General features: G+C 36.0%; 1 protein-coding gene across 1 annotated transcript in view; it reads left to right on the forward strand.

Moving 5' to 3' along the window:
• LOC138707690 (gamma-butyrobetaine dioxygenase-like) overlaps positions 1–17,488 on the forward strand; it is a 32,210-nt gene extending 14,722 nt beyond the window's left edge. Inside the window, exons 3-9 of the mRNA XM_069837491.1 lie at positions 2,326–2,523; positions 5,338–5,540; positions 5,626–5,760; positions 7,569–7,674; positions 11,779–11,981; positions 13,600–13,766; positions 15,240–17,488. Coding sequence (XP_069693592.1) covers positions 2,326–2,523; positions 5,338–5,540; positions 5,626–5,760; positions 7,569–7,674; positions 11,779–11,981; positions 13,600–13,766; positions 15,240–15,415 — 1,188 coding nt within the window. The 3' untranslated portion in view covers positions 15,416–17,488. The remainder of the gene's footprint in view (positions 1–2,325; positions 2,524–5,337; positions 5,541–5,625; positions 5,761–7,568; positions 7,675–11,778; positions 11,982–13,599; positions 13,767–15,239) is intronic.
• Positions 17,489–17,826: the final 338 nt, after the last annotated feature.

Raw genomic sequence — 17,826 nt, forward strand, 5'->3', positions numbered from 1 at the left:
AAAATTCAATATAATGTTAAGAATTCTGCGTACCCAACTCTCTGTCTGTCAGTCAGTCAGTCCGTCCGTCTGTATATCCATTCATTCATTTGTCTAACCTACCATGTCAGTTCTATCAGTGGCGGCTCCCGCATATTTCTTAAGAGGAGGAAAGAAGTTAACTGCACAAAATGACACCTTCTTGAATGAAACATGCTACAAATTAGCCTACATGCATACATATAAGACCAGATAGTGTTCGGGTTGGCTTCCCTTTTGTATAGCAATAATCTGTTCTTGTAAGCTGAGTTTCCTAAATAAAAGTCCAAAATATAATATGTTTTCACTTCCATTCATTGTTGAATAATTGCACAAATTAAATGTTACAAGGAAATTCACAACCTCGCAACATTTTCGCGTACACTACAGCATCACACGTGTTGGAAGAGACCGGCTACTAACACGTAACCAGAACCGTTTTACGGAAGTGGGAATGGAAAATAATCTGTTAGGAAAGCGAGAACATTGCACCCACCCACATGGTCTGTGTTGCCACATGTACATTTTACAAGTTCAGTATCACATGCTTTTGAAGAATGTCAGTTCTTGTAAAGTCATACTACCATTATTTTCAAAGCTACCCTTGGCCGATTAATTTTTTTATGTTAAAAATAATGTAGTTTGGAGTACTTTCAATTTCAAATATATTTGTACAAAACTGACATCTTGGATGTTGTCCTGTCTAGTAGACAATGAATGGAAGTCAATTTCAGTGGCCGAAAGATCTACGATACTAACGTAGAACTACTTCCTCTTTGTTTTATACAAACCCGACTTTAGCTTTCAAATACCCTCATGAATAGTACCCTATACATATAAAGTGCAATGAATTATATATTTTCATTTATAATTTAAAAAACGTTTATATGGTGTCTTATAATTTTGCGTTAAAACTGTTTTTATTGTGTCTCCTCCTAGATGACGTGTTATAGTCTGGTTGAATGCAAGATCATTAGGTGGCAGCAGTAGCGAGCTTGCTGCATGACCAGTCGGTTTCTATTTCCTGCCCATGCGCTGATTCAGAGGAGGATCTCCTCCCTCTCCATTCCATATACTTGCTTTAAAACTCTGCTTCTTTCTCTGGCCGCTAGTGCGCTGTTGTCTATGTGTGTTAACTGCAGTGAAGGAGGAAAGGATTGCCTTTCCTCAACACAAACAATCTCGCATCCTTCTCACAGTTTTCTACAGCACATCAGCACGGGTCGTTTAAAACTCGATCAACCAAGGTTTACTTATAGCTATGAACTTAAAAATTATCGAATCTTCCTCGAATTTTAAGGTACATATTTTATTTGGTATTTACTTTCACAAGAAGAAAAATGTGAGGAGGATGTTCCTCCCTTCCTTCCTCTGAGGAACCGCCACTGAGTTCTATAGTCCAATATGGTCTTACTCTCCTTTAAAATTTATCTCAATTAATTTGTTGCATTTAACAGAGCTACTAACAAGTTTATGACATATTTTTCTCATCAGTTATAGGAAGTAACATGCCAAAGAGTGAGTTGCTTTGAAAATAAAACACATTTTCATTACTGATTAACTCTTAAGTTACTTAAGTTAATAAATAACGACTTGACTGTGTTAACATTTTAAATAATGATGCTACTGTACCTGATTGGCTAGTTTCGATGTTATTTTCATCATCTGTTGAAACTAGTCAATCAGGTATAGCAGTAATAACATCATCATTTAAAATGTTAACACAGTGAAGTCGTAATTTATTAATTTAAAAACCTTAACAGTTAATCAGTGATTATACTATAAGTGTTAAAAGAGTATATACAAGAATTAAGAAAAAAAATTGCGGTCAGATTTCTGACATTAAAAGAATTACACTATTCTATGATTATGCCGCAGATTTTCTGAGAAGGGGGTGGTCGAAAGCCACAAATTAACTCTTTCTGAAATTTCTATATATTTGCGGTTTTACCATTATATTCCCTACATTAATTTTAAACATACCTGCACGCCAAAAAAAAAATTACTTGGGAAGAGATTTTTTCCAATAGCAGTGTAAGGCAGTGAAATTCACGGTATAAACAGTGTAAATATCTAGATAACAAGGTACAAAATTATTTTACATGCAACGTAAATCTAACAAGTACCGGTAGTTCAATGTACTGATAGTTCTATTCTAAAGGGTGTTACCAATAACTCAGTCTCATTGTTATTTAGTATCTCAGCTTTACAAATGTGTCCCTATGTCACTTCTAGAGCAACAAATAAAAGATAAAACGTTTTAGAATTATTATGAATAATTATGACAGTGGATAATTTGTGTAACAGGCAGGACTGGTGAGTGCAGTAAGGGACATTAATGGAACTATGATAACTATTGGAATCTCCAATGGAGAACAGCACCAGTACCCTAGTCTGTGGCTCCGAGACAACTGTCAGTGTCCCAAATGCTTCAACATGTCAATGCAGTCACGAACACTGGACTGGAAATACTTTGACATCAACAACAAGCCAACCCATGTAACGGTGAGTCAGTAAACATTTAATCTGATCATGTTTCTTTTTATATGAACTATATAATTTTTAATTATATTCATGCAGTGATGTTAAACTCGTGTCATAACTATACTAAGTTCAGAAATGAGACTAATTTTGTTCTTTGCATCAACTTGATCACGAAAGAAGCAACCAGTGCTCAAATATTTAACTGGCAGTTACTTATTAATGGGGGTGGCTTTCAATTCCTATAAGATCCCATGAAATTTATGTTCAAGAAAGGAAGACAGAGACTGTTCGACTGTTTGGTCCAGACAAATGTAACAATTTAAAATTCCTGCTGAATCATTAATGTTTTTATTAAGCTTGTACTTTAGACGTTATCAGTTCGGAATCTGGCGAATAGGGGCGTGGTTTCAAGTAGCTTTGGAGTGAGTATAAGGTTCCGCATGGTATCCAATACATTGATAGTCGGGCCGGCTGCAGATCAAAACCAGAGCGTCCCCAATTAACCTCACTGTATAACCTACAGTAGCGTGCAAATTAATCCGAACAACGTAATTACTTATGCAAAAACACTCAAACGGGATAAAAAAAGGATCTAAGACATACCTCAGTAATCTATGTGGCCTCCCTTGTTCCTAATAACAGCTCTGAGACGATTTGGCATGGATTCCACTAATTTCCCACAAATATTCTTCATTTCTTCATCGCGAAACCATACACCAATGAGGGCAGAAATCATCTTCTCCTTTGTAGAACAATCCATTTTTTGCATTCTTCTTTTGCAAATTGACCACAAGTTCTCAATGGGGTTGATGTCGAGTGAGTTGCCTGGCCAGGGGAGTACCTGAATATTCTTCTTGTTGAAGAATTCTGTAGTTTTTCGAGATGTATGGCATGGTGCCAGGTCTTGTTGGAACACACCTCTGCCATCCGGAAATGATTTTTGCAGCTGGGGTACGATTCTGGTTTCCAATAAGTGAATATACTGTATTTGTCAGAATTCATCATTCCCTTGATAGGTATTAATGCTCCAGGCCCTTCATGTGTAAAACAACTCCAAAACATTACTTTATGGGGGTATTTGGGTGTTTGTTGGAGATGAGCTGCTGTTACTTTTTCGGATCCTTTCCGTACGTAAGAAACACGGTGGCCGTGGACCTCGAAATGAGACTCATCGGAAAAAAGTACATTCTTCCAGTCATTCACTGTCCAGTGTTGATGTAATTTTGCCCACATTAAGCGTTTTTTGCACATAACAGGGGTTAGCAGTTGCTTCTTAATAGGCTTACGAGCCCTTCGTCCAGCTTCCAAAAGCCTACGCCGCACTGTTGTGACGTGAATATTCGCCCCAGTGCAGTGGTAGCCATTAACTCGCGGGTTAAGTCGACAGCAGTTAGTCCAGGATTTAATTTACTTTTCCTGACAATTAAACGATCATCTGCAGGTGAAGTCTTCCTTTTCCGGCCCAGTTTCCTTTTTTCTGGGGTGTGATGGATCCAGTCTCCCTGTACCGTTTTATGATCGAATTAACAGTAGCCAAACCGATGTGACATTCTGCAGCAATTTGCCTCTGTGTCATAGAAGAATTCTCTGCTAATGTTATAATTTTAGACCATTTTCGTGGAGTTGTATCCATTTGTGAAGACGACAGAATGTACACAGGATTGCAGTATTAAGTCTTCAACACAACTGAAATGCTTATAAGTACAAAACGACAGGCAAAATGTCACATATTATAAAAAAAATAATAACGACAGACCTTCAACAATGGAATTACACGTACTACAGATGTCAATTAAAGCGGTATGAGCAGCTGTGAGGCCAACAATGACAGAAAATGTAAAAATATGTCGTGTTCGGATTAATTTGCACACTACTGTACTTACTTACAAATGGTTCTCTCAGTATGAGCCACTTTACACAAAATTAGTATGTAACATACACAAGCATGCACTTTTGATTAAACTAATACTCAATAATGCAGTGCATTCACAGAAAACTAATATAGCGTGGCATATTATATTGCGGTTGAGGCTAGCCCCACATCCTGATACTGAGTCGTAATGAATTGAAACCCTTTCCTCCCCGGCCTCCCCTCAAGCATGCGAATGCAGCTGTCTGTGAGCAAGGCCATCGCCCCTCGCTACAAGGCTTCTGCCACAAGCCTCTCACAGTGAAATGACTGCCAACAATGAATTTAATATATTAAAGGATCAAAGTGAAACCAAGTGTTACGATACATGGTTATTATGAACTTCTACTGTTACTAGATATAATAACCCTAATTTTTTGAGTAGGCTAAACCTCAAAAGCCTCTTAAGAGCTTCGCCACTGAAGGAAAGTTTAAAATTAAAGCATAACAGACGTACTGTACTCATAAACTCTACAAAATTGCTTATCGTACAAAAATTGAAGAATAGAAAAATATTATATTCAAATTAAACAAAATTCTGTACAGTAATATGTAACAGACTATACAATGAATAAACAATATAAAATTTCTTATACTGTATATAAAAATAATTTAAAACTACAAAGAAAAAACATGTAATGTACAAAGATAGAAGGAAATAAGGAAGAATAAAGTAGGAAACACTGCTTTCAATATTTATTTTTTAATTTTGAATTTCTTATTACTAGGTGGAATACATCCCTTTTCACAACTCCTGAATACACTCGTATCAACATGCATGTCCTACAGAAATTGCATTTGTTCAATCCTTGAGGAATAAAATTGATTTAAAAGTTTAAACTGAAATCTACCCTGTAAGATTTTCTTAAATACTGGAGAGATACAGCTTTTGCCTTAATGTAATCTCTATACTTATTTATGTACAGGCAGAAGATAATCAACTGAAGCTGGTGTGGAGTGATGGCCATGAAAGTAGCTATGACGTCAACTGGCTACTGGAGAGAAGTTTTGCAGACAATGTGCGCAAGCAGTGGTTGAACCAACACTATCCAATGCCAAGGATTCCTTGGAACACTGCCGATTTCAATACCATCCTCAAGAAGTATGAATTCCGTGATATTTTGGAGAGGTGAGTACATATTGTGATTTATTTTTCCTAAACGAATATTTGATAAACTGTTCTAAATTTAATAAGTCTGAAAAATATGTTCCAGTGATGAAAAACTCTTGGACTGGCTAGAGAATATTTCTACTTACGGGATTGCTATTGTTGAAAATACACCACCACAGCAAGATCAGCTCAGAAAACTTGTTTCCAGAGTTGCCTTCATTAAACGGACGCACTATGGGTTTGTATCACATTTAAAAACATTGCATTAATGGGAATACAGTGCTGCCTCACATATAGAAAATATATTTTCCAATTCAGGAATAATCATCATTGTACTTAAAGTAACGTGAATCAATATGTAGATGACTGATAAAATAAATCATTTCAGCAACTACATCAATAAGCCTCTATTTATACATGAACCGTTGGGAGCAGAAGTGGTGTAAGTCAAAAATGGGTAATGAGGGTTAAAGTAAACATTTTGTAAAATACAGCGCAAAGTAGCAATTAATATTCCATTTATTTCAACTATTAGTAGTCAGTGGATAGCACGAAGGACATATTAATTGCTACTTTGCGCTGTATTTTATAGAATTTTTACTTTAAACCTCATTACCCAATTTTGACTTACACCACTTCTGCTCTGAATGGCTCACATAATGGCCGCGCTTACACAGGCAATATTTTCGAGAGTATAATACTTCCTGCCTGCAAGGCAGAACTTGTTTGCGTCAGGGTATCAAGGGAATAATCGCACTGTATACCGGTATGCATTTTCATGAAATGTCATTTAAATTATCTCTACACTCTAAAGGTTTACTGAAACATAATTTAACTCCCTTAAGTCAGAGCTGACTGCCACTGGAAATTTGAAGCATTTCTCTAATACCCAAATCAAATAATTTCACCAAATAAGTTGAAATAGAATAGGTAAAAATGATTAATTTTAAATAGGATTGAAATTCTTATGTGAAAAGTATAAGTATTTTAAAACAAGAGTTTCACTTCTTTAAACAATTTTCCATGTTGAATCTTTCGTACACTACTTTTAACACTTGAATATAAATAATTGATTAAATGGTGATCTTACTCGTGTTAATTGTGTAAGCATGTGCGGCTTACAGCTGTTTCGGTGCTTCTTCACACCATTCTCAGAGCCTAACTAGATCTCGGCATCATCTCAAAGTTCGCTGCCTGTTGTGTGGATGCGTTCGATTGTTGAAAAGTGTTGAAGTGTGGTGTCAAAAACTCAACAAACACAAAACACACAAAACACAAGAACACAAGAAATACATCACACTAACGCACAAAAACAAAAACACACACAAGATCGCATCCTCATTCAGAAAACAGAAATACAACATAGCATACAGAACAGAAAACACGCTACAAAGACATCTCAACACACAAACAACACAAACAAATAAATACAACCACACAGGCGTATACAAACTCACATGCAATAGTTGCGACAGTTTCTACATTGGACAGACAGGCAGATCATTCCAAACTCGATACAAAGAACACATTAAAGCAATAACCAGAGGACACAATACATCTACATATGCTGAACACATAACTAATGCTAACCACACATACAATAACATAAATACAGACATGGAAATCCTACACACACAACCCAAAAACCAAAAACTCAACACACTAGAACAATATGAAATATACATACACACTAAAACACACCCTGATCAAATTCTCAACACACAGATTAATTTCAGAACACACACACAATTTGACACCACATTTCAACACTTTTCAATAATCGAAAGCACCCACACAACAGGCAGCGAAGTTCGAGATGACGCCGAGATCTAGTAGGCTCTGAGGATGGTGTGAAGAAGCACCGAAACAGCTGTAAGCCGCACATGCTTACACAATTAACACGAGTAAGATCGCCATTTAATCAATTATTTATAAACAATTTTCTTTGGGATGAGGGGGTATTCTGCTTTATTTGAGCACTGTTATTCACATACTGAAATGATATTAACGGCATTTGGATACTTATTTGTTTTCGAAAACTCACAGGGAGGAGTACATGGTGAAACATCAGCCGGGTACCAGCAACATCGCATACACATCAGGAAACCTGCAAATCCATACAGACTTGCCATACTACCACTACAAGCCAGGGGTATGTACCTATTTAAATTTGTGTGCTACTGGGATAGAGATGAAACAAAATGAAAATGATTGACTTGAAGTCCTTGAGGTTAAATACCACACAGGAAGAGGAGAATAATTGTTAATCTCGCCAAAGATGCAAGTTCTATTCTTCCCAGGTTAAATGGGAGAATACAATATAACTATAAAATCGTACACTTCGAAGTCTACATCATCACACGTTAGGTTACTGAAAAATAAGGACACTTTGGACACTAATAGAACTTTAAAAAATGTAATTTATATATAAATAAAGGCACAATTTCAGTCTCAAAAGAATGTTATTTACTCATGTATACTGTAGGTGATTATTAATTTTGAAATATTACAACTCATCTCGTTTCTCAATTAACAGCCTCTCTTCTAGATTCTGTGAAGCACTGAGTCTGATGAGAAAATCCTGCGAACTGGGGATCCAAATCTTCAAAATCCTTTCTTAATTTAATAACGTTGAATGTGACTGATTCACATCTTCAGAAACAAGCACAATTTTATTATTTGAAGAACAAATTTACAAAAAAAAAAACACACAAGAATGGATTTCATTTTATTTTGAAATAAACGTTTCCAAAGTAATCAAAATGAAATAATTGAAACAAAGAATCACCTTAAACTCCATTTCTTCTTGAATGAATTTCCTCCCCCTATGCAAGTTTTATATTCAATATATTTATATTCAGAGATATTAAAAGTGTTCTAACTTATAAGTAGGTATGTATGTATGTATGTATGTATGTATGTTGGAAACTATTGTAATCTTGGCTTTACCTGCATAATACAGTGCTCAAAAGAGTTTTGCATATTGCAAGTACACATATTTTATAAATAATTGATTAAATGGCGATCTTACTCGTGTTAATTATGTAAGCATGTGTGGCTTACAGCTGTTTCGGTGTTGCTTGACACCATCCTCAGAGCCTACTAGATCTTGGCGCTATCTCAACTTCGCTGCCTGTTGTGTGGGTGCGTTCGTGTGATGAAGAGTTGTGTCAAATAGTGTGTGTTCTGAAATTTATCTGTGTGTTGAGAATTTGATTAGGGTGTGTTTTGGTGTGTCTGTATATTTCATATTGTTCTAGTGTGTTGAGTTTTTGGTTTTTGGGTTGTATGTGTAGGATTTCCATGTCTGTATTTACGTTATTGTATGTGTGGTTAGCATTAGTTATGTGTTCGCCATATGTAGATGTATTGTGTCCTCTGGTTATTGCTTTAATGTGTTCTTTGTATCGAGTTTGGAATGATCTGCCTGTCTGTCCAATGTAGAAACTGTCGCAACATATTTTATGGACATATTTTATGTTATGCTCCGTCAATCGTGTTTAGATATGATTGCTCTTAGTGCAATTTACATAAGGAAGGTATGTTGCTCTGAACTGAGCAAAGATTCAAAGCCTTGCCAAAAGGGAGGGTTTGTTCAGCCTGGCGTTTTTATCAAATTCACCTGTACACTTAGTAAGGGTGAATACAGCATTCAGTGCATAGTAAACATTGCAAGAGTACCTATTCCAGCTGTGGACCGGATTATAATTGTAACTTTACTGCAAGAAGGTATGCAACAAGCAGATGTCACTGCTCATGTACGAGTGCATCAAAGTGACGTTTCCAGACTGTGGAAAAAGTGCAGAGATATTCAAACAACGGCAGGGACGTCCACGTAAAATAATCAACAGGAAGGACTGGTATGTATGGTTTTTGGCCTGTAGTAAGCCATCCTCCATGGCGACCACTTTGTGTCATGATTTCTTCAGGGCTGCTGGAGTGAATGTGTTAACCCAGAGGGTTCGAAATCGACTGCATGACATAGACCTTCAAAAAAAATATATATGGTTTATTTAACGACGCTTGCAACTTCCCAGGTTGTATCAGCGTCTTTGGTGTGCTGGAATTTTGTCCCGCAGTAGTTATTTTATACGCCAGTAAATCTACTGACATGAGCACACTTAAATGCCATCAACCTGGGCCGGGATTGAACCCGCAACCTCGAGCACATAAGGCCAGCGCTAAACCGACTGCGCTACCCAGGCCGACTAGACCTTCAATCAAGGAGACCCTTGTGGAAAGCTCCACTCAAGCCACAACACAGGACAGCATGCATAAGGTGGACAACAAATCATAGGGAATAGTGCCAGGAAGATTGGAATCGTGTGCTGTTTTCTGATGAAGTCTCCATAAGCTTGCATCCATACAACAAAAGTATTCGGGTTTAGAGGAAACCCCATGAGAGAGTTAGCGATTCTGTGATCCTGGAAAGCCATCATCACAATAGAGGCTCCGTCATGTTTTGGAGTGGGATCATGTTTGTACGACATACACCCCTCATTCCCATCCAGAACAAAATGACTGCTCAGATATACAGAGATAGGATTCTCGAACCTGTAGGTACAGGTTTTGCTGATACTGTGGGTGAAGACTTTATGCTAGTGGACGATAATGCTCGACTCCATAGAGCAGAACTGGTCAACGAGTGTCTGGAAAGACATGGCATTCACAGAATGGAGTAGCCAGCATATTCTCCACTGTGAACTGTATTGAACATGCCTGGGCACAATTTTATTGAAGAAGGCTATATTTGATACTGAAAACCCTCCTGTTAACCGTCAGCAAATGACTGAAGCTGCCACTGAGGAGTGGGACAATTTGCTCCAGAATGATTTGGATCATTTGGTGCACTGCATTCCCAGTCGCGTTCGAGCTGTTTTTTTTTTCTTCTGTATAAAACTCACATTTTCAGTTTTATGCTGTGTTTGTTATCTGTTCGCCTAAATTGGTAAGATAAAAGATTTTTTCATATTGTTGGACATCCTTTCTAACTTGAAATGTAATGACAGTCAGTACTGATTACAGAAACTACAGTTAATCACTATATGCAAAACTTTTTTGAGCACTATAGGATGTCAGATTATTGTGCCTACCACATCACCACATTCTAGTGCTCAGGTCATAAATTAATGGCACTCTACACCTATAACCCTTCATGGCGAATAAAGTAAATACCTTTACCTGCATGATGATATGGGGCGAAAGAGTACTAGTAAATTTTATTCTAAAAACAGCAATGGATGGGAGTTTAAATCTTCTTCTGAATTACTAGACCATTATAATCTGTTTATATATACAGGTTGTTTCTAGACTGGTGTTAAAAACTTTCAGGGATGATGGGGAAGGGCACATGTATCAATCTGAGATCAGGAACCATGGTCCAGAAATGACTGAGTCGAAAGTTACAAGCAAAAATAGTTCTGTGGAAATGGAATTGTAATTTCGCATCACGTGCCCTCCTTTCCTTAACCTCTGGAACAGTCGTGGAAAGATGGTATGGACCAGATGTCTCCTACATGGGTACTTGCCCCGATACAATCTGTGAGCTTGTCTACTGTTCCCATTGGCTCATCCATACTCGAAAATCAGGTCTGCATATTCCGCTCTCGTGTACTCCTCCATTTCACTAGGACTGATCAATTGGACACTGCAACTTGTACACATACACTGCTGTCTACAGACGTGCATATCAGGACCGACCATGTCCGTTACACATTACGCTATCTGCATTGCTTCAGTGTAGTTTCCTGTCCCCACCCCTCAGACAGTGCACTGAACGGAATAATATAAGTAGACAACGTAAACAACGTCAGATGAATACAGTATGTGTAATATGTACAGATAAATACACATAAATAAGGTGTACAGAGGAATAAAATTATTTCATTTCCACACAACTATTTTTGCTTGTAACTTTCGACTCAGTCATTTCCGGACCAATGCTGGGTAACTTTCGGTGCTGGACCCAGGACTCATTTCACCGGCATTATCACCTTCATCTCATTCAGACGCTAAATAACCTAGACGTTGATACAGCGTCGTAAAATAACTCAATAAAATAAATAAAAAATAAATTTCCGGACCAGGGTTCCTTATCTCAAATTGATACATGTGCCCTTCCCCATCATCCCTGAAAGTTTGTAACACTAGCCCAGAAACACCCTGTGTATATATAATATCATATCATAGAATCACTGTTTCCACAGTTTATTTTAACAGATGATTAAAATTATTCTACATTATATTTTACCAACAGCTCAACCTGCTACACTGTCTGGTGCAAACAGAGACGACAGGAGGGGAAAGTCAAGTGACAGACGCATTTTACATTTCTGAGAAACTCAAGAGGGAGAAACCAGAGAAGTACAAAGTGCTAACAGAGACGCCAGTTGACTGGTGTGATATAGGTCAAGAAGGTGGTCACTCATTCTACAGCCTCTACAGGTCACCTGTCATTTTGTAAGTACAATAACATGGTAATATAAATGCAATGAATAGCAGAGAATTAAAATAAGTTAACTAAATGTATACTGTAAATAGATACTGTAAGTGTTTCATTTTGGAAATACAATCGTAAGTTACCCCAGCAATATTCTTATAATGTCCGCACACATGGATATGGAAACAATATTGCAGATAATATCAATTTTTTAGAAAAATAAAGTCCTCTTTTTGCTGTACCGTTTTATCTATAATGGCCAGGTTTACTAATTTTTTTAAATGGTTATTTTACGACGCTTTATCAACTGCTATGGTTATCTAGCATCTGACTGAGATGGTGATAATGCTGGCAGGATGGGTCCAGGGTCCACCACAGAAAGTTACCCAGCATTTCCTCTTAATGGGTTGAGGGAAAACCCCAGAAAAAACCTCAACCAGGTAACTTGTCCCAACTAGGATTTGAATCTGGGCCCATTCATTTAACAGTCAGACATGCTGTTACCCCACAGCAGTGGACTGTTTACTAATTTATGTAGATATAATTATACTTTAATTTTTTGTCTCAATAATTTTTATAATGGAGCCACAACTACGTTAAACAACTTTGTCTGAGATGATAATATAAAAAAAACGTTTTTAGAAGCAATTTTGAACAATTAGGCCTAACATTCTATGTTATTTTTCCAAATATGGAACTGTTAATAATTTAATAAATATCATTACTTTTCATATGTACGGTATTATACAGTTTATACAGTCACGAAGCTCAATACGTAGTAAATATGCATCCATAGATAGTTGCTAACTACTAGAATAGGATCGCTATTATCGCCTCATCACAGACAATGCGAAATAGTACCGGCACAGTCTATTGTTCCTGTACCCTCATAAAGTCAAGCTTCGTGACTGTATATACTAGACTGTGGTATTATTCTGTGCTGAAATGAGTAATAGATGCTGAGTATGAACAGTAGTTTAGAGGAAATTGCTGTACACAGACAGAAAAACTGACTGCATTCCAAAACCCAATTTTTTTGCATCAGGAATGCTTAAACATTTATTTTCGCGAAAAACTCCAAATCAGTTTTTATAGCTTCACAGTACTTTCTCGTCATGTTTTATACAATTAGATAACTTAATAAAGAAAAATAGCACATTTTATACAGTGAACACATTTTATCTTTCCACACTTTGAAAAGCTAAGCATTTTTTAGCACTTTCACAATTTAAAATTGTAAAAAAACTGTCCGTTCTATGGTTTATCTCGACTAATAACTGAGTGCTCAGTGTGGGCTGCACAAGGGCAGCTGCACTGTGCACTGCCATTTCCACTCTACTTCCACGAGCGTGAAAGATAAAATCTATGGAATAATCCAGTTCGAAAAGTGGTCTCATTTCAGTATATATTATTTCATACATTGACAGTCATGTTTTTATTAACAAATATTTTGTGAAAGATATAATTGTCACACTAATATAACCGTAAGACACTAGATGCTCATTTTCATTCCCACTGCCATCATCATCATCATCATCATCATCATCATCATCATCATCATCATCATCATCACCATCAATTCGACTCAAGCACTCTTCTCTAACTTCCATTTTATTTACATTCATATACTATTTTCAGAACTGATAGTGATGGAAATTTCCTGCGTGCAGACTACAGTCAGCAACAACGAGATACGCACTTTTCAGTACCTCTCGAAAAGGTCACTCCGTGGTACGAAGCACATGCAGCATTCACTGAGGAGCTTTACGACCCTGAGAACACTGTGTATTTTAAACTGAAGGAAGGTTTGTAACACTAGTATGTATGTTAGATGCGTAACTTGTATCTCAATTACGAAATAAGGGAACTGTTGTTGGAATTGGAGACTTCCTTGGAATAGCAAGCATGATCTATGCTGTTAGGCATGTGGGTTTGATTATTTGGCTGATAATTTGGTTGGGATTTTTTACAAAATTTCCCCAACTATAAGGCAAATTTCAGGTATTCTCGCGGCCAATCCTCAGACTCATTCTTGTTATTATAGCATGCATTTGGTCACTTTGAATAGAAGTTAGGTACACGGCGATCATAACTAGCTTCGCTTGGTATGGAGAGCACTGCGAGTCAAAGCAGTTCAGTTTACAGGGAAGCAATCTCCCTGCAAGCTCTGGTAGGCTCTACTGTGTACATCTGTTTATTCGTAATTCTGTTGTAGAAGTCGGGGAACAACAAAAATAGTACTCATGTACAAAATACTCCCCTTGGATTTAATAACAATAATGATAAAGTATTTATTTGAAGGTAGCTTATAATGTAATGAAACATTATTTTACCAGGGTTAGAAAAAATTAAAAATTCTCAGGAGCCAGCTCCTTTTTTCAAGAGCCAACACATTTTATTCACATATACAATGAAAGAACCATTCAATCTAAGATGAAGATACATTTACCAAAATATGTTGTTGTTTAGTCAACTGACCAAAGACAGGTCTGAATCTCACAAGTGATATCAACAAGGCACCACTTATGAGACAACTATGCCAGGAAATAATAGGGTAGGATGGCCAGTTTTTTTCCCCCTCCATTGCATATAGCGCCGATTAACTACATATTACACTAATTAGACTTCAGATGTATACAAACAATTGTTCTTCCTCTGACACATACCATCAAGTGAGATGTACTGCTTGATAATAGATATACATATCAGCCAGAACCTCAATTAGAGGCAAAATATACTATTAAGCAATACTAAATATCTATTCAATGCAATAAAAAAACATGCTCTCAGGGGTGCTCTCTTCTTCTGATCTCCAAGTGCCTCCTTCGTTTCGTTTTCGCATGTTCACTGAACAGCAGATCTGAAATCTGAACTGTGTTAAGTAGGGTTGAATGCCGTCGAGCTATACTCCATACATACCTACGCTGTTGCAGTTTGCTTGGAGACTCTAGGTGTCCAAAATCAGAAATGTAGTTATTACCAATTCCAGTGATGTTAGGCAAATGTGAAGTTAATACATCGTTAAATAAAATATCAAAATTAAAGAATTAGCTCCCTCAGAATGTGTCTGTAAGAATATATTTTAAAATATAAGAATTTTAGGTACTTAAAATTGAAATATTTATGTTGCATCAAGATATGGGGACTGTTTAATATTTCAAACATAATATACTGAATGTTAGAAGCAAGCAGCCTATGCTTCATTAATGAATGTTTCCTCAAATCCAGTAAAAGATTAATATACGTATACTAATCCTATATTTCCTTTATGGCACTAGGTCAGATTCTTACATTTGACAACATCAGGCTCCTACATGGGCGCAAGGCATATGATGACACGCCAAACAACACCAGACACCTTATTGGAAGTTACTTGGACTGGGATCTCGCCTACTCACGCATCAGAGTGCTTCGAAAAAAGTTGAGAGGGAACACATTTACACCTCTGCCTTGAAATATGAATATGAATAGAAGTGCAGCTAGAAACAATTCAGTGGCTATTGACGAAAAGAAAATCAGCATTTCACGATCTTTGTGTACTTATTCTACGTTCACGAAATGTTAAATTTGTGAAACACTTTTGTTGTATTTCAAGACAATATTATTACGTATAGTATTTTCGTGCTGTGTTGAATATATTTCATACTTCCTTTTGCATATAATTCAATGTAATATAGGGTACAGCAATATCTCTCGTGAACTAGTTCTACAAATTACTTATGAATAAAGTCAAAATACTTGATTCGCCATTCCCTGTTCCCAATTGAGGAAGGAAGAGCTGGAATTGCACAGTAAATGAGGCATGTAGTTGCAAAATCAGATACATCATTTTTTTTTCGAAAATGAGTTAATGTTATATTTCATATCTTCATATGATTCTACAACTGCTATAGCACTGTTATGCTCTAAAGCCAGATATATCACATGGATTTGTATGATGAAAGAAAAGTATTGATTGCAAATCCTTGGTTCTTTGCAAACGTTTTCCCTTTATACTGAAAAAATATGTTTTAGTGATGTATCTGATTTTGCAACTAAACGCCTCAAATAAAAGGTCTCAGGCACATTTCCTATTTTTATAAAATTAATGTATATGTGGGTGAATATTCTGAAATGGGCAAATATGAATAACAAAACTGGAAAAAATATATTATTTTAACTTGTGTACTTTTTTCTCACATTGGTTACATTTGCTCCTATTATTGAAGATTCTGGTATCAGTTGAGCTTAAAAAAATTTTTATGTGAGATTTTCTAATTTAAAAAAAAAAACAAGGGATTGTTGTTATCTTTCCCTTACAGCCCATTGTTTAAGGTATCTTCTACACTTCTGTACTTCAGATTTCACTTGTCTTCGAACATTTCTTTTTTCACGATCAGTCATATCTGCTATTTTCTTTCTTTTTTTTTTTTATTCTTTGCCATAGTCCCTTTTTTTCTGCAACTCCTCTTCAGTCATATTTGCCCTCTGCCTACGTATCTTCTCCCTTTCATATTTCCTGCTTTCATCATCAGACTTTTTTTTCTTTCCTATAAACAATCACATGAAATAATATTCGAAGTTACTGGTACTTTATCCACCAGTATTTAATAATTGCATGTTAAATGAAACCTCGGTCCCACAATAAAGAGACCGACATTACAGGGACCCTTGTTACAAATTAGTATAATTTCCGCAATAGTTCTGACAAAATAAATCGTTAAAAATATCATGGAGGTTAGATTTTTTAGTCGACAAACATTGTAATGTTTTGCATATACTACGAAAGTTTAATATATACAAACTATATTTAATGCCACCTGGGACTGGTGTTACCAATAGAAAACATAACATTCAGTCATCAGTGATGATTTTTGTATTTTTCAATAAAATAAATTACGACAATGGACGAAAAGTTTTTTAACTGGCGCCATGTTGACCTCTCATCACTATAAACCGTTAAAATTTACCACATGAAGCAAAATTGTCTTTTGTGTAGCTCTTTTATTTCGAGGGACTGGCGTTACGAAATTTTTGGGGACAAACTTTACGTTAAAGTTGTGTCCAGAATTAAACAAACAACAATTCCTGTCTTTCATAAGTATTTTAATTGTTTATTTTTATAATCTTGGCCGAGGAAATCAAATCAAATCGAAACATTCCGAGAAAACCTTAGTAAAATAGAGTAAAATGTAGTTGGGGACATAGGGACCGTAGTTACATTTTGACATTTGGACGTTATTTTTTAATTATAAATTTTAAAATTAATCCTTTTATGCTTTGTTTCCAACTAAAACATGTGAGAGTTAGTTAATTAAACGCAAAAGTAATCAGTTAACATTTTCAAGAAACTCCTTAAATCAGCCGGGACATACATTTACCCATTTCAGAATATTCACCCATGTATATGAAAGCATTGGTATTAGATAAAAAAAAAATGTGTAAGAATTTATCTTTTCTTGCTCAAATAATATAAATACTTAAAACTAATATTTTCTATTAAATGTATGCATTTTTTATGGGGTAGTTCTCATTAAAAAATTGAAAATATCTTAAATTTATTTCATATTGATCGAAACTTGTATTCTTCCAACTGGAGTAGCCTACTAAGTTACACAATAAGACCATTGTGGAGACCAATTTAGTTTAATTTTTGTTAACTATAATTTATTTGGTTTTATTCAAGAATATTAACTAGCAATGAGCCACAAATATTAGTCTTTGATGTTGTAAAGAAGTTATCAGCATTCTTTTATAGAAGTCATCATTGCATATTTTCATAGGTAACCTTTATTTTCAGCTTTTAATATGTAATAAGTGAAGATGCTTGAAATAATGCTTACTGAAATGAGATATATCTAAAATAATATATCAATTTCGGAATGA

Source organism: Periplaneta americana, chromosome 10 (assembly GCF_040183065.1).
Source record: "Periplaneta americana isolate PAMFEO1 chromosome 10, P.americana_PAMFEO1_priV1, whole genome shotgun sequence".
Lineage (NCBI taxonomy): Eukaryota > Metazoa > Arthropoda > Insecta > Blattodea > Blattidae > Periplaneta > Periplaneta americana.